Raw genomic sequence first — 26,667 nt, 5'->3', positions numbered from 1 at the left:
CCTCCCCAGCACCCATTTGTCTCTTTCCCTTTCATAAGGGTGATCCAGATTTCTCAGCTTTATGAGTTGAAACCCTGTCCCTGCTCAGTCTCCACTGCTGCCCCCCGGGAGTGGGTCCTAAAATAACTGAAATATTTTATTCCCTGGGCCACGGGGATTAATTCAAGGATGGTCACATGACCTGACTCTTTGTGGACAGGCCCATAGGGAGACAATTTTGGGGACTTTTGACCTCTGCCCTCTCAATGAACATGAAGGTGTATAATGAGTTTTACTATTGGAAAAAGTAATTAAATCTAACCAGTAATACATTTTACCAAAATGTCAACTTTTTTGTTTTTGTCTCAAAGTGATGAATGTGGTTACTGAATACAAGAAGCTCTGATTGATTGCTGATGACAGAATAGAAATTTCTGAGCCATAAATAGCAGATATTTACCAGAGCACAGCAGAGAATTGTAGTAATTAGAGGAACACATCCAACATGATCAACTTTGGACAGGAATACAGAATAATGGCACAAACTAAACTAATAAATAAATATAAGGTATTTAGTAGTGACATCCTGAAGAATTGCTTAAGAACCCAACAGACTGGCCTCTGGGTGTAGGGAGGAGACTTTTTATCTCTTTCTTAATGAAAATTGTCACCCTGAATCAGTCCTAGGACCAACCAGATCAGCAACTTATTTTGAATGGGGACACTCCCAGGGATTAAAAATTGGGCAAAAGGCCAGTAATGAGAAGCCTAAGTTACAAGTTTGTTTTCCTGGAAAGCTTTGAAAATATTCACTAATCTCCCATCCCACTTAATGGTTCATCTAAAACTGCTGCCTATAAGTCGGAGAAATATCTGCCAATGAGAAAGAATATTATTGTTTATAAGCTGGCATTTATTGAGGGCATTCTATGCACCAGGAGGCCAGGAACTACACTAGGTGATACACACACACTCCACACCTTTTTTATTTGAATCCTCACAAACGCCCTAGGGATAAACACCTGTATTTTCCCAATTACACAGATGAAAAAATTAGCATTAAAGTTAAGTAACTAGACTAATGCAATTTAGTCAGTGCTAACACCAGAATGGGAACTCAGTCCGACTCTCCCTAACCGACACTCCTCCCTTAGAGACCTGAGCTAAAGAGACAATCACCCGGAAAAACTCTCGGTTTTCTTACAGAGAGTGACAGATGAGCACAAGAGAGCCAACGGGCCCACGTTCCCTTCTTAGTCAAGTCCCTGTTTGTGATACGAACCTGGACACTTGCAGAGAGTGCTAGAACCGGGGCTCCAGAAGCTTTGTGATCTGGTTCTCCTCTCAACTGCAAGTCTGGGCACTCTGAAAGACATATAGTCAGGGCAGCCTCTCCAAACCCACCTCCAGACTTCTATGCTGATCAAACACAAACAGAAAAATAAGACTGTCCTTGGGGCTGGCCCAGTGGCGCAGCGGTTAAGTTTGCAGGTTTTGCTTCTCAGCGGCCCAGGGTTCGCCAGTTCGGATCCTGGGTGCGGACATGGCACTGCTTGGCAAAAGCCATGCTGCCGTGGGCATCCCACATATAAAGCAGAGGAAGATGGGCATGGATGTTAGCCCAGGGCCAGTCTTCCTCAGCAAAAAGAGGAGGATTGGCAGTAGTTAGCTCAGGGCTAATCTTCCTCAAAAAGAAAAAAAGACTGTCCTATTTAAGTCATGATCTGAGGGTATTCTAGCAATGTCATATATGTCATATATATGTATGAATTTTATGGTATAGGGTGCTAGTCATGACTATACATAGAAATTGGAGGTGTGACTAAATTATGAGCTAAATTTTACAAATTAAATCAGTTTTCAACGGTTTGCATGTACACATTTTTAGTATAAAAATTGTGCACAGCTATTTCACCAACAGAATTACAGACACTGCCCCTGTCCTGTCTCTGAGATGTGTAGCCATTGATACAGGAAAAGATGCAAACCAAACAAAGATACAAGCTAGACAACCAAACAAGGGCTGAAATCTATACAACACAATGTGTAAGACTGTACCTCATAAACCTGGTATCAGTGACTTTGGAATAAAAGAGTGAACACACAACTGTGGTGTTACGCTTGGCAGGAAGCCAGGGTAATTACAAATCCAGGTGAGTTACATCATTGTTACTTTACAGTGGGAGGAAACCGAGAGGGTGGAAAATTTGGCTGACCTTCTCCAAGGGACCCAGCCAGGCTAGGATCAATGCCATTAGTCACTTTGGATGACTATACTTCTCCCTACTCTGAACTCCACCTCTTCCCCTCTCAGGGTTGATCTGGGCTTTTGGGGAGCTTTGCCCACCTTCTCTTCTAACTCCTACACACACACACCCCTGAGAACAGCCCAGCTCTGATTTTGCTCTTGCCAGCCCTAGCTTGCATCTGCTGGCAGAAGGTCACAGTTAAATTTAGACCTGACCACCTCACTGGCAAGGAGCTGGGAAACTGGCTGTTTGAGGAGATCCATAGACACTCTGGTAGACTTGGCTGCTTACACTCTAAATGGAAGCACTATTCGGTGGTTAGGATGTAAGTTAAACTGGGAAGGGGGTATAATTTCCAAACCAGAGCACAAGGAAAGGGACTTAAGAATTAGAAAGGCTGAAACAAACCTCAAAAGGTTATTGAGGTCTTCTCCTGCTTTCACACAGAATCCAAGGACAGAAATAGGCTTGTCTTTGTTTTTAAACCTCTTTGCAGAATGGGAACTGGAAAAGATCTCAGAGGCCGTTGAGTACAATGTGCCGCATATTGTCGAGTCAAGTCTTCAACACTGCAGAGAGAGGGTCACTCAGACTCAGCTGAAACCTGACATCATTCTTGACTAGCGGCGCATCACTGCAGGAGGCAGCAGCTGTGGATGGCAATGCCTCAGTGCAGAAACTAAGCCAGGTGAGAAAGCCTCAGGTGGGTAATGGTGAATGCGACTCTGGCCCTTTTAATCTGATCCCAGTGGCAAAATACGTAGGAATATGACAGCTCCACAGGGACTCAGGTCATGAATTCAGAAGTGAAGGCCTCAGCAATGATCCTTTGTGGACATGGTACAGGTTCCTCAGGGGCTTGTGGACCAAAGAATGGCACGTGAGTTCTTGAAGCAAGCCAGCGCCAAGCAAGGTATCAAAAAACGCAAACTCCATAAAGCTGCCTGGCTTTATGTATCTTTATTTGCCCTGTGTTCTCCCATAATATTTAGCAAAACCTTATGGAAAGACTCTTTAAACTTGGTTCAGAATGCAAATAATACCCATATGGGGACCAGAAGAATGGTAGTAACAAGACTTTAGGTACTTACATCAATTGCTCAGACAGGGTCCCTTTTGCCCCAATCCAAATTCCACCTCTTCCCCACTCCCTCCAAAGATATTCTCATAGCATCCTTTGAGAACACTTAGAAAAATCTGTGTGTGTGTGTGAGATATCTGCTGCCCCTCTAAACTGTACATTTACGAGGGCAGTGCCATGTCCATTTTGTTCACTGGCTGTGATTTCTGACTATTTCCTGGTCCTAGAGGAGGCAGAGATGACCAGTCCAGAAGATCTCAGGTAAGGCCCTCAGAATACTGTGGCAGCCACAGACCTCCCTGGGTTCCCTAGAGCTTCACGGGACCCTGATTAGACGGAGCACACTGGCTATCCAGGCCTGGCTTCAGATCAACCCTGACCTTCCTGGCTTGGAGAGTCATAGGAAGGCCCCTTGAGATGTCTCAAGAAGGTCCCCTGTGTTGGCTGGCCCTGTCTGGAGACTCCAGGCCAGTGGGGCAGACTCTGATTTCAATAAGACCAGCAGGACCTAGTCCTCAGCACCAGGTTCTGGGAATCCAGCTGTGACTCCAGAACACTAAAGTTCCCCCGGAACCCCTCCAGATATTTAGAAACACCAGATGCAAGTGGCCACCGGGGGGGGCTGATTTCTATGGGAGCAAATCTAGAGCAAGTGGCTAGGACACCTGAGAGTGATTCCTGACTCACTGGGGTCGCTGGCCCCCTCAATTCCTTACTTCTAAAAAGCTGGAAGTCTCCCCAAAGACTTGATCCAGTGCTTCCATCCTCCCCATCCCCCCAAACAAAAGTGCAGGAGTATGCTACATTTCACTGTCTTCTCTACCAAGATATAAATAAGCACCATGCTACAGACAGAATAATATCATTTTACTAATTACCAGTTGAGACCTCAGGCAAATTATTTCTCTTTTCCAAAGTGTTCTTCTCGTGGATAAAACTATGATCTTTATGATCTGAGATGCTGTAAAATTCTAGTGTTCTACGATACCCCATAAACAAGGCATGCTATATATACAGCTTTCCCTAGGCAAGTAGGGAGATGGTCCCAACAGCCTGTATAGCACCCTGCTCAGCCAGGCACTCAGTGCTGCTTCATAAGGACAAAAACGGGGATGAAAAATGCTGGTCAGAATGATACAATCCAACACTCAAAGTCATTCAGCTAAACAACAAAACAAAACGTGCCCAAGTTCAACCAGGAGCTCCACGCACTCAGTCACGTGTCTCCAGAGCTCTGTCTCTGAGGCAGAGCAGCGGGCTCCCCCAGCCCCGCCACACAGCCCTAGCTTATCTCTTAGACCCTGGAGACACGCAGGCCAGCAATGCTTCTTATGTCACATAAAGAAGGACTGGAGTGAAGTCAGTCAGTAGCGAGGGCTTGGAGAGTTGGGAGACTGCAGGGTGTTGTCACTCTCTTCCTGCTCACTGTTCTTTTCAGGACTTTCCCTCATTACGTTCCCCAAAGCTGGCTAGATCTGAGCTCTGTGAGGAGAACTTACAGTTGAAGCCCTGTTTGTTCCCTCACAAACTATGTTGCTCAGAAAGGAAAACGTGTAACTGCTTTTCTTCAAAGTTTCAATTGAGAAGGTCTGTGGGCATCTTTAAGCACCAGAGAGACCACAGTTCCTCTGGAATTATGGAGAGCGCTGGGAGGACGGCCTAGGCTTCGCCCCAGGGTGGGATGAAAGGATACAGAGTTGGAAACTTTCTACTCTGGCACATCTGTGTATCATGGACGATAAGCTCTAGGACAGCTCCAATAGAAATATAATGCAAGTCACAAATGTGAGCCATGTATGTAATTTAGAATTTTCTAGTAGTCACATTAAAAAGTAAAAACAAACAGGTGTGACTAATTTTACTACTGTATTTAACCCAATCTCTAAAATACCATCATTTCAACAAGTAATGAGCATAAAAATTGAGCAACATTATTTTTTTGTACTAAGTCTTGGAAATCTGCTATGTAATTTATAGTCACAGCACATCTCAATGTGGACTAGCCTCATTTCACCAGAGGCTCATCTAGCGAGTGGCTACTCAAGTGGACAGAGCAGCTCTAGAAGGCAGGTCTAACTCGCTTTCCTCTGTGGTCCTCTGCATGTACCTGCTGCTTTGCTTACACTATATCCTCAGCCCTTTAAAAACCCCTTCCTACCTGTTAGGGCCCAGAGAGAACCCCATCTCCTGAGAAGTCCTCCCAGGTCACCCCAGGCCACTGTGCTCCCATCAGCTTCTGCATAATTATTTTAGTCAGCAATCAGGTAGGACCTTGGAGCATCTTTCCTCTTATCGTCTTCAGCAACTATTTTCTTTTTTTTTTTGTTATTATTTACTGTTTCATTCTTATGGAGCAGTAGCTCCCAAGCTGGACTGCAGGATCCTCGGGTGCATGGAAACATCTTAAATTGTCTACGGTCACTAGTCTAATACCTGCCACGTGGTACTCAAATATTTGGGGCTTGATACAAAAAAATGCTTGGCTCAATTTTCCACATGATTAAGAAACTAATGAAATCATTTGAATGTGACGGCTGGCACAATTCCACAGACCTCTATATACTCATTAATGCTAACAGTAATCCAACACTTACCTAGCACTTACCAGGTGCCAGTTCTAAGTGATTTACAAATGTCAACCCATCTAAGCCTTGTGAAAACCCCATGACTAGATTCCATGATCATCTCCACTTTCCGGATGAAGAAATGGAGGCAAAGTTTATGTAACTTGCACAAAGATAGACAGATAAGTTGCAGAACTGGGCTTCAAGCTCATTCTGGCTCCAAAGTCCAAGCTCTTAACCCTCATGTTATACTGCCCCTTCATCCAGAATAACCACAAAATATATTTTTTACACCCTGCATATCCTGCGTCTGCCAAAGAATCAAAGGCGTTCGTTTATTATACTCTCAGCCAGAGTATTTCCTTATTTAAAAAGAATTAAGTTAATTCAGAAAATGTAAACAGAAGCAAACAATAGGAGACACATGAAGTTCCTGGTCCCAGAGGATGTTTCTCATAAATCCTCTTAAAACAAAGAACAGTACACTTTTCCTTTCAAAGGGTATGAAACTTGGGGATAACTGGCCACAAACAAATCTGGAAATTCTGGATGCCTTTTGATTCAGGAACTCCATTTCTAGAGACTTATCCTAAGGAAGTGATTATGGGTGTGTGTCAAGACTTAACTATAAGAATGGCCATTACAATATTGTTTATAATAGCAAAAATTAGAAACAACCAAAAATAGGGAGATTTTGAATATAAAAACAAACCATATTTACACATGATAAAATGTGTGTCCAGTGCTATGGTGATAAACCAGCTCTCTGAATAAAACAAAAAGCCTTGATTTGTGGGGTCTGCTGACTTCCCCAGTATAAACACTCTCACCATGGCAGTTCTCAAACTATCGATGGTTTTATCAACCCACTCTCAAAATCCTTAATATTTAATAATCCCGATTTGAGCTGAGCTGGCTCCAGCATATCACCAAATGCATCCACAAAAACATCATAGAAGTTGTTCAATACATGATGTGAAAAAAGTTTATAACACTACTATATCATGTTTCTTTATTTTTTTGCTGGGAAAGATTCAAGCTGAGCTAACATCTGTGGCTAAACTTCTTCTTTTTTTTTTCTCCTCCCCAAAGCCCCAGTACATAGTTGTGTATTCTAGTTGTAAGTCCTTCTAGTTCTTCTATGTGAGCCACCACCACAGCACGGCTACTGACAAATGAGTGGTGTGGTTCTGCACCCAGGAACTGAACCCCAGGCCACTGAAGCAGAATGCAAAGAACTTTAACTACTAGGCAATTGGGGCTGGCTCTCACATTTCTGAAAAAAACAAAACAAAAAACCACACATGGAAACAAAAGGCTAAAAGGATATATTCAAAGTGTTAATATGGTTATCTCTAGGTAATGAAATTTTATCTTCATTTATCTGTATTTCCAAATGTTTTCTCAATGTTTACATATCATTTTGCTAGGCAGAAAAAATTAAAGCTCTCTTTCTCAGTTATAATAATTTACAAATAACCTATTTTCAGAGGTGTGTCTCAAAATAGGAAAAAGAAAAATCTCTGAACCTGTTCAGTGCAAGCCACTGCAGAATTAGAAGCCTGAGGAGTGAGAGAATTCCTGGTACCACACAAGCAAGGGAAGGAGGAGAGGGGTAAAACCTGGGTGAGACCGTGCATACTGGTCTCCTGAGGAAGACAGGTCCTCCCCTGAGGGTACATCATACATCCTGCAGAGAGAAAGGGAGGTGGGAAGTAGGGAGTGGAGAGATGTAAATCCTAGGACAAGAATCAGTCTGTCTATGTAGTCTGATTCTGGAAAGATCGATTTCTTAGTCCAGTGCCATTCCTCATCTCTTCCCACCAAACTTTTAACCATTATATTAAATCAATACTAACCATTGTCAAGTTCAAGTCTTACCTGCAATGAAACACTTCGCAACCATTAAAAATATCCTGGAGGGGCCGGCCCCGTGGCATAGTGGTTAAGTTGACGTGCTCCGCTTTGGTGGCCTGGGGTTCACTGGTTGAGATCTTGGGTGCGGACCTACACACCGCGGCTGTAGAGCTTGGGGAAGATGCAGGGGGAATTCCTAATTCTGACCCCCCAACCCTGGCCCTGGCAAGTGAAAGGAAATGGCAAAGAGGCCTCTACCACTTCTCAAAGCCAGAATCCCGGTGAGCAGGAAGCCTTCCATCACAGAACACTTTTCCCGGAGCTGGCGGGAGGGAGGAGGAAGGTGCAGGGAGGGTGGAGAGAGGAAAGAGGAGTAAAGAACAGACCAAAACAAGCCACTTCGAGGGCTTGTTAAACAGACCCCAGGTCACATCCAAGAGTTTGAGTCAAGGGAGCTGAGAATCCGCATTTTTAACGCGTTCTCCAGTGACCATACTTGGAGAACTTCTGTTCTAAATAGAGAAAAGGAGGCACCGCACAGGTATGAGACTGAGATGCAAAATCTGTGCAGAAGCAGTGTGTTTGCAATTCTTTTTCTTTTTAAAATTTTTTTTAAAGATTGGCACCTGAGCTAACTGTTGCAAATCTTTTTTTTTTCTTCTTCTTCTTCTCCCCAAATTGCCGCAGTACATAGCTGTATATTTTAGTTGTGGGTCCTTCTGGTTGTGCTATGTGGGATGCCACCTCAGCATGGCTTGATAAGCGGTGCCATGTCCACGCCCAGGATCCAAACTGGAGAAACCCTGGGCCGCTGAAGCGGAGCGCATAAACTTAACCACTCGGCAATTCTTTTTAACAGTGAGGCTTCGTTTCCCCTCTGGATGGGGGAAGATAACATCCCTGACTCGAAGGGAGCAACGCAGATTCTAACGGTGGGAGGACAGAAATTGGGAGTGATCCTGAGAGCCTATTGCACATGAGATGGGGTAAGAGAACAAACACATGGCTGTAACTAATCTCGTCCCAAGGAGGAGCAGACAACTGGAAACAGAAATGTTTTACAAGCTATGTTTCCACCTAGCAGACACCTGGAGACAGAAATGTTTTGTGAGATAGGTTTCAGCATGCTGGCAAAGGGGGTTTCCCTTCATTTCACTTTGACAGTTTCCTCACTGTGGTCACTAGGAAAGCAAGAATGTGGAACAACCCATTCAGTGACTCTGATCCTTGCTCTTTTACCTGGCTAAAGACAACCTGGCAGCCTTCTAGCCCCCTCACAGGTGTAACCAAGGCTCCCCTCCTTCCAGGAGGTATAACACACAAGGTTCTGTTAACTTTGAAAGACGTGCTCCATTAGTCACTGAAGAGACCAAGCTGCGAAGCCAAGCTACCCGTGTCTCCCATCTATAAGGAATGCACAAGATACTGGTCAAACCTCAGACAAATGTCCAGAACCTCAAGGGCTGCTCTGGGCAGCGGGTCATGATTTTTATCTAGGCAAAAACAGGCGGAAGACGATCTGCAAAGCTTTGCACATGAAGGACGTGCAATAAATCTTGGCTAAAGTGAACAGCAGAACTTCTCCCATTAGATGGTTAGCCAGAGTCAAGGGGCAGGCAAGAAGAGGTGATGTCTTTTTATACCACATAGGTTCCCAGGGTCTGGACTTCAAGCTTAGTGCAGTTTAGATCTTTCTCTAATTCCTGTACTTTGTATTTCTCCTCAGAAAAGACTAACTCTGGGATGCTTAGATTTCTTTCAAATGTTCTTTTATGTAACACACAGTGATTACAACACTAGAAGTGTTATGTGGTTTTTAAAAAATTGACTTAAGAAAAAAAAGAAAAGGGGCCAGCCCTGTGGCTGAGCGGTTGGGTTAGCACTCCATTTTAGCGGCCCAGAGTTTCACAGGTTTGGATCCTGGGTGTGGACCTAGAACCACTCATCAGGCCACGCTGAGGTGATATCCCACAGAGCAGAACCAGAAGGACCTACAACTAGAATATATAACTATGTACTTGGGGGGGGCCTTGGGTTGAGAAGAAGAAAAAAAGATTAGCAACAGATGTTAGCCCAGGTAACAATCTTTATTAAAAAAAAAAAAAAAAAGAAAAGAAAAGAAGGAAATCCCTAACATATCTCTAGATCACAAGCCTTCTTCCCCTACAGTAACAACTCCACAGCACTGAGGCACAGTCGACAATGGCTTGAACCAAGATCATTAAATTGCTTAGGAACTTGGATTTATAGTATTACCACCTGGAGGACCCACACATATTTAGCTGGGGATGGGGGTCTGAGGATGGGGTCTCTGTCAAGTATTAAAATTACTGTTACCATTAATAGCTAACCTTTCTTAAGCACTTTATATGCCTGGTGATACGCCAAGGCCTTTACATATATTATCTTAACTAATCCTCACACAGCCCAGTGGGGTCAGCACCACAGTAATTCCCATCCATTCTCCTCCAGTACCTAGCGCAGGGCAGGCAGGCAGTTGGTGCACAAACATTTGCCAAGCGAATTAAAACACTGTGTGTTACATAAAAACCAGTGATGCTCAAAGATGGAATGACAGGAATGTATTTCATTGATTCACTTCCACCTGAAAGGGTACACTTCAAAAAAAGAGACAAGAAAGAGAGGAAAAATGGTCCTTCTGAATAAATTGAACCAGACGGAAAATCACGAACAGACATTTACTAAGAACAGCGTGCACAAGCTGCTCCAGGAGAGAGAGAGATGTGCTGGTCTCTGCCTTCTGTGGTCTTGGGACAGAAGAACCCCTCAAAGCAGACCAGTCAGGTCCAATTCCAAACGGCTCCAGACGATGTAGTCACGCCCAAGAACTACAGCTCACTCCACAGTCAACACCCAGGTTCCAGCTTGGGGACTGCCTCTACCCTCCTCAGTTGGGTCAGCCTTGCCTCTGTCCAGAATAAGAGAAACCACACGCCCAGGAAGACAGGAATGGAGTTGAGGAAAGAGCGCTGGAAAAGGATTCTAGTTCCGACCCTGATGCTAAGGCGCTGGATCTCAGGTTCCTCCCGTATCAAAGGAGAAGACCTATTAGATGATCTCTAGGGTTCCTTCCAGTTCTAACTTTCCATGATTTAGCCTCTTTCTGCTTGAGAAACCCCCCTCGGGTTTTGGGCCTATTCTTTTTCTAGGGCCCTCCTTCATAAAAAGTCTGGAGTTTGGTCTAAGCAGAGGGCAGGCCCTGCAGCCACTCACTCACCGAAAGAGAAGCAGCACTTCAAAAGGATAGGAAATATTTTTAGGGCAGGAGAGAAGAGCATCAAGATTCTCAAGAGGAACATCAGGAAGCAGATTACCAATAACACTACGATTGAGTAAGCTATGCCTACAACAGAAGTGAAGCCCCAAGGTTCACTGTTTTTGTTTTTTTTACTTTTAAATTATTTTACTCTGCTAAAAAATACAGCTAAAGAGTCTGAATTTTAACCTTTTTATCCCAAGTTAGGGCTTACCAACCTGTGGCACATGGAACCATTGAGGTGACATGCCTACAGGATTATCAGTGATTGTTGGACCCACAGCTGTACCAGACGAGGGATATTTGGCTTCAGTTTCCGATCCCCATCTCACCCCACCAAATCCATACACTCCCATCGCTACTGGGTTACATTATGACTGGCAGTCAGTACTGTTATCCAGATAATAATTGATATCCCTGTTACTACTCACTAGTCAGGAAATCAGGTATGGGAAGAGAAGCATAGGATTTAGGTTGGGAACAGTATGTATGTACGGTAATTCTCCCCAGATTAGAGCATATCCCTGGGAGGCAGAGAAAACCAAGAAGTGTATTGGAAAGACATACTTGCTAAATGGTCAGTTCAATTTTCACAGTGGTAGACACTTCCTAGAAGATAAAGAAATAAAAGAGTATGTACGTATCGAGGTCCCAAGGATTTTGTCCTTTGGGTGGTAAATTGAAGTAAACAATAATGAATGCCACAAGGGTTCCTCTTTGAGGTTACCAACACCTTTGTAAAGGAACTTGGTGTCATGGTTTCACACATTAAATTCAGTTACAAAATGATCTGTATTCATTTATGGGCCAAAAGAAAGATATTCACATGAAGTCATAAGGTTCCTGCTTAGTGGTTCTGGGGAAAGGTAGGAAAAAAAAAACCGAAGTTATAGATGAGGATGACTGGGGATGCCCTGTGAACCCCCATAATCCTTACCCGTAGCCTGTGACATCAGACTTAAGCTGGAACCCAACTGCCCCTGTGGTGCAAGAGCCATGGGGACGTGATCCCAGCCCCTCCCTGAGAGCTGATTCAGCCTGGATAGGTCACCACTCCTTCCTCTCTTTACCTCTGAGATACTCAGACTCCTGACCTGGGCATGTCTCAGAGTCTAAGAGGAGAGACGCAGTGGGCTTGAGATGCAAGGGCAACAATACAGCAATAAACAAGTATAAAGCAATCCTGTGCGAGACTCTGTGAAGCAGGAGGACAGTAATCAGGAAAGGTATCTAAGAAGGGACTTTTGTTCACATACCCAAAGTTAATTACAAGTTGACTAGAAAACTAAAGGCTCTAAAACTGGCTTCCACCTAGCAAGGTCAGAAAAATCTCTAGGCCCTGTGATCTAAGCAGTCACAAACCCCAGTCTGCAACCCATAACTTAGCAACCTCCAGGTGACCTGAAATCCTTTTTGTCACTCTGAAGCAAGTTGCTTTTTAAAATTTTAAGATAACCAAAGAAGAATCCAGAACTGACCCACTTCTTCAGGCTTAAAGGGAAGTCTGAGTAGCCAAGGCCATCCTGAAACTTCCCACAGAGGGCGACATCAATGATTAATCACCCTTCAGACACACGCATGTCATTATCCCCCATTAGGCTACTTTTTGCTTCCAAAAAGGCCGTTATAAATGTATTTGCTGTCTGTCTTCCTTCTCACCTGATCTCTATATCCATTCTAGGTTCTCGGTTTTCCTGCCCTTCAACACCAATTTCAAGACAGGGAAGAAAGACCATCTTTCAAGAGAAAAACACCAGATAGTTGCCTTCCTCACTTTTCCAAACCAAAAGATAAGCTCAACTAACTTCATTCATATTTTTCTCAAATAGGATATTTAAAGGCCACATGGATACATGCCTAAATCCTTGACTCTTACCCCAGTGTTAACAATCACAACCACTTAAGATTCACCAGATAAAGTCCAGGATGTATCACTTAGTTTTGAGTCAAAAGTAATCAGAATATTCCACTTCCTCTTGGTTCCTTCTCCTCAGACTTTAGAAGGAGGTGTCCTTTAAATCCCGAGTGACTGGAAGCCAGTTAGTCAAGACCCTTTTTGACTCGGGGGACCCACAGCAGGGGGTTCTGACCCACCAGCTTCCGAATGCAGCTACTGGAGCAGCAGGACAGAGCCAAGTCCTCTCAAAAGAGACAGGGACCACACAACCATCTGCCTTTATTTACAAGGGAAAGCTGTCTTTCAATTGTATTAAGTCTGTACAACCAGAGAAACTGGTTTACCTGAAAAGGGAGGCAGACCCTCCCTGGTACAGATGCCTCCACTCTTCTTGGCCTCTCAGACTCTTCCCTGAGCCCTTCTTTAATTGCAATTGGGCAAGCTTCTCCCCATAGAGTTTTGGGGCTCTGGCAATGCACTCAAGCTCAGTACAAGACCTTATCTTTTCAATCTGCTTCTGAATTGATGCCTACAGGCTGGGTGGAGACTCAGATCTCTCTTTTTGGCTAGAGCCAGGCTGAGGGAGCCCCAGGGCAGTGCTCCAACACCTCAGATACTATTACCCTATCCTGCCTTGCCAGGAGTTCTTTGAAGGGTGGGTAACTCATCTCCCCCACCATCCTCCTCAGATTTCCATCTTCACGTATTTCAGACCTAGGAAAGAGTAATGAGTAAAGCAGGAGAAGGTGACAATGCACCCACCTTCATCACCCTCCTTTTCCCTTTTAAGCAGCTTTCATTGCTTGGGTCTTTTGCCTCCCTCAATCTTCAGCTGACGGTCGATGGCCTCCTCCAGCTCCAGCAACGCCCCCTCTCCTCCCACGCCCCCTCCCCAAGCTCCAGAGCCTGCAGCCACCGCTTTCCCAGTCCTGCAGGCAACAGGCAGCCAGCAGGCGCCCCAAGCGGGCTCCCCACCCCCTTCTTGGCGCCGCCGCGCGGCCGGCCGGCCAGGGCAACTCACAAACAAAGCAGAGGCCGGAGAGACCCCAGGAGAGTTACTCTGCGGGGAAGCTGGGGCTGCCGCACATCTGGACTCAAGGAGACAGCTGCAGGGGCTTTAGATAAGCGCCGCCCCAGTCCCCGCGTTCTGCCTTCTGACAGGAAACGGACTCCCAAGAAGTCCTGCTTGGAAACCCTTCGCCACCACAGCAGCACGACCTTCGGGGCAAACCCACCCCCTCAGATTCCCTTGGGCCATTTCCTGCTTCCTCTCCCTTTTAATTCTCCCTTCCTTCAATTCCCAGCCTTGGCTTTGAATGTTTCTGAACTAGTCTTGGATTTTTGTGAGAGTCCAGGCCCCCTAAGATTCCTTCTCCAGCTGAATTCTGGCTTTTGAAGCTGGCTACATTTCCAGGCTGTTCTAATTAAATGCAGAGCCTGAGAGAATCCAGTGCTGGGCTTATGAACCTTAACGATTTGGGGAAAGGTCCTTCAGATTTAAATTCGTTTTTGTTGCCTTATATCAGCGCAGGACGGAGAATTTGTCAGGGCCGCACCATGTGTGTGACATAGAGAATGGTGAAGGGTCATCTAGATGAAATTTACTCATCAATAACTCAGAGAGAAAGTTCTATCCGGACTTAGAGGAGGATGGGGACGAGACGAGGGCGCTGTAAATGGGGTGGAGGGGAGAGGCCCAACAGGTGAAACTTAAAAAGGGCAAATGTCAAGTGAGAGGCTGTATTCTCACTGCTAACCAAACAGAAACAAAATCTCTGAGTGTTAAAGTGACATGAACAGCTTTAGCAACTTCTGCGAACTCTGTCTAGAAAGGTCCTGATTTCTTTTTCAGAAGAGGCTATACAACTGATAACCTTCCCTCTGGGATCTTTCTTACCATCTTGTTTTGCAGGCCGATTTGGGGGGAAGTTAGCTGTTTTCTGCAAGTCTCCTCAACAACATTAAAATTAGCAGAATAATGAAATACAGTCCTAATTGGGTACACAGAGAGTTCTTGGTTAATTAATGAGCCAAGCTTCGGCCCGGGGTTGCAAACCCACGCTGGCCTGCGAAAGTCCAGGCAGAAAAAAGCCCGCTCCAGTCCCAAAGAAAATTGTCACTTGGCAAAAATAGTTCCTGGTGTAGAGAGAAGTGTCAAACACGTTCCTATAGCTAGAAGTCATCTGTTACCCCCGCAGCTAAGATCCACATGTAAATAAGAGCAGGGAAGTGCGACTCGGCCACTGCGGGGGGGTTGGGGGGGTGAGGGCGGACACACAGCTCCCAGCGCCCTCTCCCTATCCCTGGCATCCGCGCCCCACCCCCTGCAGGCTGGCGCCCGGACATCCAAAGTCGCTGTAAGTAACTGAGTTCCCAAACTGCAGCTCCGCATCCAAGTCAGACAGATCATCACCGAGAGTTAAAGAGCCCGCATTCTGCCGGGGAAACTGAAATGAGCGCGGTTCAGAGCCACTTCTCTCCCTTGGCCGCCCTCCCACCCCCTACCCCTATCCTATCCGTCCCCCCTCACCCCTCCCTCCTACTCAGCCGTCCCATTCTTTGGCGACAAGAAGGCGCAAACGCCGACAGTCACTCACCTCTGCACGGGAAGCAACAGCAGCACTTAGCAAAGAGCCACCCCAGAGAGGGACCTCGGGTGTAAGCCCGGTCGCCACCCCTCATGCTGCCGCGCGGCCCCAGCGCTCCGGCATGGCCCAGGCGCCAGCAGCGGTGGGAGCGCCGCGGGCAGGAAACTTCAGCGCCGCGGCCCGGCAGCCAGCTCCCTCCCTCCCTCTCCGCCTCCCTCTCCGCCGTCCTCTCCCCGCACCGCGGCCGGCCGAGGCTCCGACTGCCTGGGAGCCAGAGCTACCTTAGGGAGGAGCGGCGGGGCCGGGCGGGGAGGGAGGGCCTAAGGGGGGCGGAGTTGCAAAGTCCAGCTGTTTGCTGGAGTCCGGACCAGCAGCGTGGCCCAGGGTCTTACGCAACGCAGCCTGTGGCTGTGGGCTCTGGGCAAGCACTGGGCGGTCGGTTTGTAGGACACACAGCCCCAAGCCCCAAGCAGGTGCTTCTCCTTGCGTGCAGCTTCCTCTCCTCAAAGGCTACCCAGTCAGCTCTGGCTTAAGATAGACGCCAGATGAGACCAAAGAGGTGGGAGAGGGACAGATGCAGAAGGTTCAAGACTCAATCATGCTTTCTGTCTTTAAAAAGTTCACCCTCTCCTTCCTCTCAGCTTCCCAACGTGGACAGCCTCCTCTGTATTGAAAATATCTTCACCTAACATTTTTCTTCCCCTCCTTTTAATATTTAATGCTAATAAGGATAATAGTGCCACACTCTTTTATCGGTTCCTGGGCTGTGATGATTTTGTGCAAAAGCACACTGGATTTGGAATCATAAAACCAACATTCAAAGCTGTTTGGTCACCTACTAGCTGTTTGACCTTAGGCAAGTTACTTAACTTTTTTGATCTTTAATTTCCTCATTTCAAAAATAAATAGGGCCAGCCCTGGTGGCCTAGTGGTTAGGTTGCGCATACTCAGCTTTGGTGGCCTGGTTCGGTTCCTGGGCACGCACCTATACCACTTAGTGGTGGCTGTGCTGTGGTGGTGACCTACATACAAAAAGAGGAGGTTGACATGGATGTTAGCACAGGGTGAATCTTTCTCAGCAATAAATAAATAAATACATAAATAAATAAATAAAAGAAGAAAAAAGAATCTCTACATTACAGGATTGCTAATAGAATTTTAAAAGACATATCCATGGAAGTACCTGTTGGAGAGGAGATGTTTAATAGTTCCAGTTGAGTGAATGTCTACGGAGAACCTCCAAACATCACTTATGGTGGGAGACTTCCATTCACCAACTCCCTCCCCAACCACACCCAGTCCATGTCTCATTCCTTTTCCTTTCCTTTTCCCCTGTCCTTTTCTTCTTTAAGTCTTTTGCATATTTCAGAGCCAAGCTCACATCCCCTACTCTCCCTATGAAGCCCACCTGGACCAATCAACGGGACCTTCCCATGAGCCACTGTTTATCACTCACAGTGCATCTCTCCCATTTGTGTCTACATTTAGGAAAAAGGGATTGCTGGAAACATACAACACTCACAAAGTAGAGAGGGCCTATTCATCAGAAAAAAAGGGAAGTTTGTGAGAGGAATAAAAAACAGAAGCTTGATTACTAGGTAACCACTTCCCACCTGAAGACAGCCAGCCACAGGACAGGACTTTTAGGAGTTACCAGGATTTGGGGCTTCCATTCTCAGTTTTAACCATGTTTAGATTTGTGCCTTATTTATCTATGTGATGCAGCACCTGCCACGTGGTTGGAACACAGTGGATGCTCAGCAGATGACAGCAGCACGAATTAATGAGTAACAATAGCAAACATGCATTGAGCATTTATTCGTGCCAAGCAGTTTCCTAATTGCTTTCTATACATTAACTCATTTACCCACACGAAAAACCCTCATAAGGTGAGGTCGTCTTTTACATCTGAGGAAACTGAATGAATGAACTATGATGGGGCTTTGATGCTTTAACTCTAAAGAGAAACTCTAAAGAACTTCACCCCATAGGAACAGCAGAACCTAAAGTCAAAATCTAACTTCTAGTTCTACCACTGCCATCTCCCTGATGGCCTCTCCTGGCAAGAATTACATAAGAATCTCACGGTCGAGCAGGAAATGTGCCTCTGGTTCTCCACATACAAAACAGAAATGAAAGTTCAAATTGCTCATGCAGCCTAAACCCCAGATTCCTGATTCACTGACCATCCTGATTAATGGTCAGTCTCATCTTGCCAGCTTGAGTTACGGCAGGATCACTGTTATCTTGGGTTCCAGTTCTGGCCTGTGGCAACCAGTACTATTGTCTAGTTCTCTCTTCCATATCACCAAAGTCAAAACCCATTTTGCTGGACTTGCAAGTCCAGAGCAGAAAATGGCCAGGACCCTCAGCTCTTCTAAAAGTGAACTTTATTTGCTTGTGATCCACTGCATGTGGGCTATGATACAGAGCAGATATTTAGTCTACCCACCCAATCCACCGCTTTGGATACTTCTGGGGCATTCTGATAGGAATTCAAAGATGCTTCAAAATTGCTTCATGAGTAACCAGTTCCTTTTTTACTTAAATCTTCCTTCTGGGCCTTTGTGTTCAGGTGCCACTGATCACTGTTCTGTCATAATCCTTTGCAAGAGGCTGATGACATGATTTTGCAGAAACTGGCTTAAGTTAGAGGTCTGAAGAAGACCCAGCCCTTACTTCAGATATCACAGTACCAGTAGACTCTAAAGTAGTCTTAGTCTCCGTGAAAAGAATCCATCAAGCATGTTTCCACTGGTCCTTATAACCAAGGAATCCATCCTACTCTCAAATTAAAGGCATAAAACCATTAGGAACACCTACCCATCTTAGTTGACATGGTCAACACATTTTTGGCCATCCTGGAGATTCACTCTTGGGTAAGGTATCAACAACCTGAGTTCCATTGCCATCCTCACATGCCTTCCAGAATGAGACCAGTGATGTCTATAATCCAACAAGGAAGTCTTGAACACCACTGGGACACTGACTGACTGCAGACCTATTCATTCATTCAGCAAATACTTATTGAGTGCCTGCTATGTCCAGGATCTGTTCTAGTCACTGGGTCTACATTGCCAAACAAAAATAATCCCAGCCCTTGCGGAGCTGGCCACTAGGACAGACTCACCATGAACATGAAAGAAAAGGGAATCAACATCAGATATTTGACCAAGTTCTGAGTTGAGGAGTTTTAAGAAAATAGGTGCCTGAATGCTCTAACCTACATCTAGATGTTTTAAGGTTATGTTCTTAGAACAACTGAGAGGTGATGGGAGGGCAATGACTTTAAACACTGGTGCTTATTAGAATCATCAGGGAAGGTTTTCAAAATTCTAGGCATTTGTTTTTTGGTTTTTTTTTTAAGGCTCTCCAGGAGATTCCAGGGTGGAATCAAGTTTAAGAACCATTGATGCCTGGATCTTCCTCCCTCACCCCCCTCGAGATTCAGATTAATTCACTTAGGGTGCAGCTGGGCATCAGCAGTCTTAAAAGTTCTCCTGGTGTCTGTAATATGCAGCATAGTTTGAGAGCTCTTGGTGTTATGTGGCGGTTCTCAGACCTGAGTGTGCATCAGAATCATCTGGAGGGTGAGTTAAAACACAGATCACTGGGCCCCTTCCCAGAGTTTGTAATTCAGTAGGGTGGGGGTGGGGCCTGAGAATTCGCATTTCTACGAGTTCCCAGGTGATGCTGATGTTGTCGGTACAGGGACCACACCTGGAGAACCACCAGTGCAACAGATTCCCCCCATCGATTTGCCGTCTATGCCTCCTTCTTTTTGTAAGAGCACCTTGATTTTTCTTCGAGGAACCAGCCCTTCTCCATTCTCAGACCATGTTTTTAGGTGTGGCTGACATCCTCTCCTTGTCTACCCTCTACTCCAAGGATGAGCCCATGACCTGGGCTTGGCCAGTCAGTCACAGGAATTGGTTCAGATCTAGCACATGACCCAATTTCAGCCAATGAGCATAAACTGTGAGAGCTTAGCAAAGGCTACTGGGAAAGCAGCAATCTCTTCCCACAAGATTTCTAAGTTGGTAGAATGTTAGCCTAAAGCAGCTGAGGGCCATCTTGCCATAACCACATAGGAAGAAGCTGCCTGAGAATAAAGCCAACATGGGGGAAAGAGATGAGAGAGACAGAGAGAGAGATGGGGGGTGGGGAGGAGAGGTTTGATGATATCGTCTCACTAAATAGATACTTTTTCCCAAAGCCTTATTGATCCCTGGCCTTTATTTGAGCCCACAATAAACTTTTTGCACAAGATAGTTGAATGTCCATAATTTCAGGGTTTTCAAACACCTACCCACCCACTCCCAAAGTTCAGGCTAAGAACCCTGGAGCTATAGCAATATCTTTAGAGTGTTCTTAATTTCCAAACAGATGGCTGAGTCTCATTCCTATTTTTGGCAGAGTTTGTCTTTAGTGATGCCTCCAGTCAGTCCATTTTATAAGAATTAGGCTTTCTACCTACCCATGTGTTCATTTTATGTCTCATCTCCACTGTCCACAACAGTGACCCCCAAGAGTTCCTGCTGGTCTTAGCCTACAGACATACTGGACCAGGGATACCACAATGCTAGGCCTGCTACTGGGGACCAGTGGGACTGCCCTTTCCCCCCAGGTTAGCCACAGGCTTCAGCAATGCTGGACCACATCCTCAGGCATCTGCCCTTTTCACTGACAGACATATGTCCAATTTTTTTCCTTTAGGCTTATTCTTTTCAGATTTACAGGAACAGAGATTTCCCCCCATTTCTTAATGAGAACTCAGCCCAGAGACAGAAGGACTAGCAACTGGGCCCCCATGCAGGCCTGATTCCTGTGAGAACCTTCTTACTGTGACAAGTATAGGACACACCTTTTACAGAACACGCCCAAACAGGCTCAGTGAGGGCTGTGGGCATGGTTCCCGGTGAATATGGAGGACAGGCCCACCCCAACCTGTCACCTACATGCCCTTACCCCAGCAGTGCTTCTCCCTTCTAGCACCCACTCCCACATTCGGATCCAGATTCAGATCTATAGTTTATAAAAAGCTCTGTGGGTGATTTCTACATGAAGTCAGGGCTAAGAATCACTGCCCTTGGGCCTCAAGGCCACCTGCACTCTGGGAGAACTTCCTGCATGGTTCACGTGGAGTTTACGAAGCACCTGGACTCCAGTGTTTTCACTTTCTCAAACTCTGACAGCTGGTCTCTTGATTCATTCTTCTACTGCCTGTACGGTCTCCATTTGCTAACTGCATGATCCTTAATCCTCATCTCCTCTGTGTAGATTTCTGACCTGTGAACTGCCTGATGGCTGGTACCAAGGTGGTTCATAATTTTTCCCAAATTACCCCATCCTGGCTTCCCTTTATGACTGTGGCTTAAAACTCTAAGATTCTTGCCAAGTACCGATCATGAATTCAAGAAGTATTTTTTTTTTTTTCCCTCCCCAAAGCTCCAGTACATAGTTGTATATTCTAGTTGTAGGTCCTTCTAGTTCTTCAATGTGAGCTGCTGCCACAGCATGGCTACTGACAGGTGAGTGGTGTGGTTCTGCACCTGGGAACCAAACCCAGGCTGCCGAAGTGGAGCACACCAAACTTTAACCACTAGGCCATCAGGGCTGACTCGAATGGTTGGCTCTCGAACATCTACTATCTGCAAGTCACTAAGTGAACCTGTATAGGGAATTTACATGAGAAATATAAACTGAATAAGACATGTTCCCTGAGCAAAGACAAAGAAGAACAAGGTGAGTTCTAGAAGTAGTTGGTTCAATTTTTTGTGGCAGAAAAAGGAAACTAGAGACAGACCAGGACTGGACACAGGTAAAGGTTTTGTCTTTATGTGAAAAAGAGGAACAGAGATAATAATCATCAGTGGCCAGAAACGCTTAGGATTAGAGAAAGGAGGTGTAATGTATACATTGCTTCTGTATTTAATTTGAACTCCAAATATATCTTTCAAAATTGTATGCTGTCCATGTGGGTAACTATTCCCAGGTAATATGTACTATTTTAATAGTAATGTCTACAGAAAAAGCGTGATTGTCGGCATTACGCAGAGTAATCTCTTCTAATTATCTCCATTTAGTGTGGTCTAGTCTCTGCACCTGGCCCTGTGGGTACCACCATCCACCTGGTGACAGCTCCTGAGTAAACCATCACAGAGCTCATCCTTTATGTGTAAATGGGTTCCTCCGTGCTTGCCCACCTCACCCCTGTCTGCCTCTTTCTGGCCGGCTCGCTTATCTTCAAGAAAGTTAAGCCCCAGCTCATCCTGCCGATCACCCTCTTTGTTTTCAGGAAGGAAGTATTACTGATCACCCTCTGGTCTGAGCCATGCCCCAGGTAAGGGGCGGTCTAGGTGATATTGATGAAGACCATGGGATCACACAGAGGACCCAGCTGTCTCCCCACAACAGCCAACGTACATGTTCTGTGGGGACAGGGAGGCAGACTACGGGCTGCCAGGACAGTTTCCTGGAGATCTGTGCTGAGCAGCCGCCTGAGCTCAGGACGAGACAAGCTATTTATCAAAGTGAAAGATGACTGCAGCTGGAGTTGCTAAAAACAAACCACTCCAGGTTTTATCTACTTCCAAAAACGTTTGCTTCTAAGTAGGTCAAAGTGTTCCCAAAGTAGGGCAGTGAGGAGTGCCGGCCTATCACTTTGACTGAGTTCCAACTTAGGAAGGCTTACCATTGCCAAGGGTCCACTACGAGGGATGGCAATTTAATTCCAACTGTCAGTGCCACCTTCCCTCCCACAGGCAGAAGGAGCAGCTGCAGCAGCATGTGGACTCAGGAGGTGCAGGGAAGAGGCTTCTGAAACATGCAACGCAAAGTGGATCTTCCCTGATATAACTCAGGTCGGTTTATTGAAGATTTCAATAACAGGAGGGATGTAGAAGACACTGCCATCCTTATATTTCTGAGCTTTCCACCATTCCAAATAAATGACAAGTGCTTAGCCTATGTGTCCCCAGAGAAGGCTTCCCAGGAAATGGGATTTCAAAGGCTCCTCAGCCAGAACTCCTAGCATCAGAATGCTATTCCCTGTTCCCATCCTCAGTCTCCTGCTAAAGCTTAAGCCAGTTTCCTCTATGGTTCTTAGGGGATAGAGAACACACTGAGCCTGGTCCTTCACACAGGAACTCCTCGGGGGTCCTTCCTTCCTATAAATATTTACTGAGAACTTCTTACATGCCAGCCACTGTTCTAGATGCTGGGGATAGAGTAATGAACAAAACAGACGAAATCCCTGCCCTTGTAGGGGAATTGAGGGGGTGGGGTATGGGGGGAACAGACAATTAACATGAACAATTATGTCAGGTAGTGATCAACGCAATGAGGAAAAGTCTAACAGGGAAAGGGGTATACAGTGGGATGGGAGAGAGTGGAGTGGGGAAGACCTCTCGAATCAGGGGACATTCCAGCAGAGGCTGAAAGAAGTGTGGCAGCAAGCCGCCCAGGTATCTGAGGAGCTGCAGCATCTGGAGGGTTCAGGCAGAGGGAAGAAAAGGTGTGGGCATTAGGTGAGAGTGTGCATGGCTCGAGGCGGGAACAGCTTAGTCATGTAGGCTGGCCAGGAGAGTGGTAGGATGTGGTAGGAAGAATATGGCCCACCAATGACGTCCACATCCTAATCCCCAGAACCTGTAAATAGGTTCTTACACGGCAAAAGGGGCTCTGCAGATGTGATTAAGTTAAGGACCTCCTTAACTTGAGGAAGAAGGATCAGAGAGACACAACACTGCTGGCTTTGAAGATGGAGGCAGGGACCATAAGACAAGGAATGGAGGCAGCTCCTAGAAGCTGGAAAAGGCAAGGAAACAGCTTCTCCCCCAGAGCCTCAAGAAGGAACACAGCCCTGGCGACACCTTGATTTTAGCCCAACGACTCCTGTGTGGGACTTCTGCCCTCCAGAACTGTAAGAGAATAAATGTGTGTTGTGTGAAGCCACTAAGTTTGTGGTAATTTGTTACAGCAAAAAAGGAAACAAAGACATAGGAAATGAAGTCAGGGAACAGGCTCTGTTTTGTAGGAGCCTCCTTGCAGACACAGAAAGAACTTGGATGTCACTCGAAGTGAGACAGGAGCCATGGGGCTGTTCTGAGCTGAGGAGGGTCTTCAGCCTAGGCCTTGTCCCTGCAGCTGGGAGTCAGCAATGGTAACTATCTATTTGCCCCCTTGAGGACAAAGGTGGGACGCCACACCTCCTGTGGCCTACAGGGCCTTGTGGACAGTGAGGCAAGTGGGCATGACATCAGAATCAGCATTCCTGGCTGGGGCAGGTGGATGGTGGTGGGGAAACTGGACAGCCCAGTCCTATCCCGATGGCAAGGACAAAGAAAGAGGCAGGCCCTTCAATGAGTGGATGGCCTCTCTGCTCCTAGAGGATGGGAAACTGGTATTAAACGTGGCAAGAGTTGTAGACCGACAGACGTACACAAGTTGCAGGGTTTGGGTTCAGCCTGCAGTTTCAGTCCTACGCAGGTCCTAGATGGGGAGAAGTTGTTCTCACTGAGGTGGCGAGAGGAGGGTCCTACCACTGTGTCCCGCCAAGCAGCATCAGAATGCCGCTGCTGGACACTCCTGGAGCTGCAGCCGGCAAGGCTGCTCTGCACAGCCTTTAAGACCCTTTCATCTCTGATCTTCCCTGAGCAGAGAGGGCAGGCACAGCCCCAGGAGTCGGATCACTGCTGCTCTGCTCCTTCTCTGCCTCCCAAGCCACAGTTGGTGCACGGCATTCTGATCCCTTTGTTCTTTGGGGAGGAAAGTGGCTTCCGCCTGGCTAGCTCTAGTAAGAGAAAATTGCATTGTCTTCTCTTGGGGGAACATTCCGTTGGCTGGGGTGACCTCTTCTCCATCATCGCCAGCCTCTCCTCAGTGGCAGCCTTTCCTCTCTGGGGTTGAATCCCGAGGCTCTCATTTTAGCTCTGAGATCCATCAGCTGGTTCCTGAGGCTCCAATGAACAAGGATACCCTTCAAGCCCTGCCCTCCCTCCCTGCGGAAGATGAGCAGCATCATCTTCACGGGGATCTCACAGATTTACAGCGGACACCAGGAGGCAGGAAAACATGCTGTTGGAACGGGCATTCAGCATAAGCTAAGTCACAGCGGGCTGGCTACACAAAGGAAAGAGGCAGCGTCTCTGCAGAGGGCCCGGAGAGACCAGGTCTTTCCCTGACAGCACATGTCCTCCTCCTGCTTCCGCTCTGCTTGGAGGCAGCACCACACTGGGCTGTATCTAGAGGAGGAGGTGGCCTGGCCTGACATCTTCCTATTTGAGGCTTCGATTATAAGCCCTTTAATGTTCTAAATAATATCAGACGGACAGTAGGCAGCCGCAGGCAGGACATCACGACCACAATAGAGTAGGCCTGGGGCATACTTTCCAAGCGTCTTTGCTGCTCCTTTATACTTAAAAATAAAGGAATGTGTGTGTGGACTGGATGGCACCTATATCTCCCTCTTCCTCAAACCGAATCCTGCCAGGGATCCCAGACTATTGGTCGATGACTATTGAGCCACTTCTGGCCCATCCTATCATAGACAGGTAAGTGGAAGAAATTCAGTTAACAATGAAATAAGAAAGGTAACTTTCACAAAATTCCCCTTTGTCCTTCTCTTCTTTGAATTGAGGAATGACTCACTCACACCCTCCCCAACTCTCAGCATCTTGCACAGCCTTCCATCACGTAGCTCAGCCTATCTCCATGGTGTGACCCGAATGTTACCTTCAATGACCACAGGTAATCACTGAAAGAGGATTGGTCACTGAGAGGTGAAAGTGAGGGAATAACTTGAATTTTCAGCTCAAATACATCAGATATGATCTCAACTCTCTGGGTAAAAGGCAAAAGAAAGAAGAGAGGAATAGATCATTATTTCTTGAGAAATCATAGAACCAGATGGGCCTGCTGTTAGTAGACTGGGGAAAGGGCCCGGGATAGGCCAGGAATAGACACTGAGGGAAGGGAGAGGGTGTAGACTAGAGATAATGTTGGGGCCTTTGCAAAACCTATGGATGAAACTAGAAACAGAACCTTGACCCCTTGAAGAGCCCCAGAGAGATTCAGGCTGGAAACACCCTAGACTCACCCCTATAGAGATATCAGAACTGGGACAATGGGGGGCCAGCCCAGTGGCGCAGCAGTTAAGTTTGCACGTTCCGCTTCTTGGCGGCCCGGGGTTCGCTGGTTCGGATCCCAGGTGCAGACGTGGGACCGCTTGGCACGCCATGCTGTGGTAGGCATCCCGCATATAAAGTAGAGGAAGATGGGCACGGATGTTAGCTCAGGGCCAGGATTCCTCAGCAAAAAGAGGAGGACTGGCAGTAGTTAGCTCAGGGCTAATCTTCCTCAAAAAAAAAAAAAAAAAAAGAACTGGGACAATGGGACAATGGTCAGGAAGGGAAATTAACATTAATTGTTAATCTATGTGGCACATCTAGGCTGGGAAGCCTAACTCAAGGGAAGTAGGCACTATTGCCTCATTTTATAGATTTTAAGTATCCTTCCCAAGGTCATCAACTTGGGCAAGTCAGTGGCTGAGCCAGGATTTAGACTCAGGTCTTCCACCCCAAGACTCTTAGTTACTCCACACCTCTCACCATCTCATTTTATGGCCTAATAACATACCATTGTAAGGCCTCATGGTAGCCAGGTCTCTTTTGTTTCATCCCAAACAATTAGCCTGTGCACACAACAATAAGACCAACTTTACAGTTTAAAAAGCACTTTTACTTAACATTGCCATCTTTGAGCCTCCCAGCAACTCTGGGAGATAGGCATTTTTATGAGCTTCCCGCTGCATAGATGCGGACACTATGATTAAGTGACTTTCCACTCATTCCACACCTTGTCCTCTTCCTGGCCTACTTGACTACCTGAGAACCACACCCTCCCCTGTTTTCTCAAAAATGTGCAAGTACCCTTCTAAGGAAAACATAGGCTGATTATAACATACTAGGTTGAACCATTTGAAATTGCTGCTATCCAACCATTTTTGACTACAAAAATGGCAGTTTCATGTGGTTCAACCTAATAAACTGGACCTCAAAATGAAGATATTTCTGCCATGCTTGGATGAATTAAACATAGGACACTTAGGTTGCCAAGGATACTTACCTGATGTGGAGAGAAAAGCAGACATTTTTAGAACTGTAAGGGATCCTA

At 46.2% G+C, this 26,667-nt stretch overlaps 1 protein-coding gene across 37 annotated transcripts in view; it reads right to left on the bottom strand.

Moving 5' to 3' along the window:
* Positions 1 to 26,667, bottom strand: part of KALRN (kalirin RhoGEF kinase) — a 637,850-nt gene that overhangs the window by 102,020 nt on the left and 509,163 nt on the right. For 2 of the 37 annotated variants that reach the window (XM_044771466.2, XM_044771467.2), the window contains exon 1: positions 15,502 to 15,818. The exons of 30 other annotated variants lie outside the window; for them this stretch is intronic. In XM_044771466.2, the coding sequence (XP_044627401.1) occupies positions 15,502 to 15,586 (85 nt within the window). In that variant the 5' untranslated portion in view covers positions 15,587 to 15,818. Of the gene's footprint in view, positions 1 to 15,501; positions 15,819 to 26,667 lie in introns of those variants that run through there. 5 more of the 37 variants (XM_014866843.3, XM_044771461.2, XM_044771462.2 and 2 more) reach the window with 5 other exon arrangements.

Source organism: Equus asinus, chromosome 5, assembly GCF_041296235.1.
Source record: "Equus asinus isolate D_3611 breed Donkey chromosome 5, EquAss-T2T_v2, whole genome shotgun sequence".
Lineage (NCBI taxonomy): Eukaryota > Metazoa > Chordata > Mammalia > Perissodactyla > Equidae > Equus > Equus asinus.
Note: the sequence above shows the minus strand (reverse complement) of the source record. Positions and strands in the feature narration are given on the sequence as shown.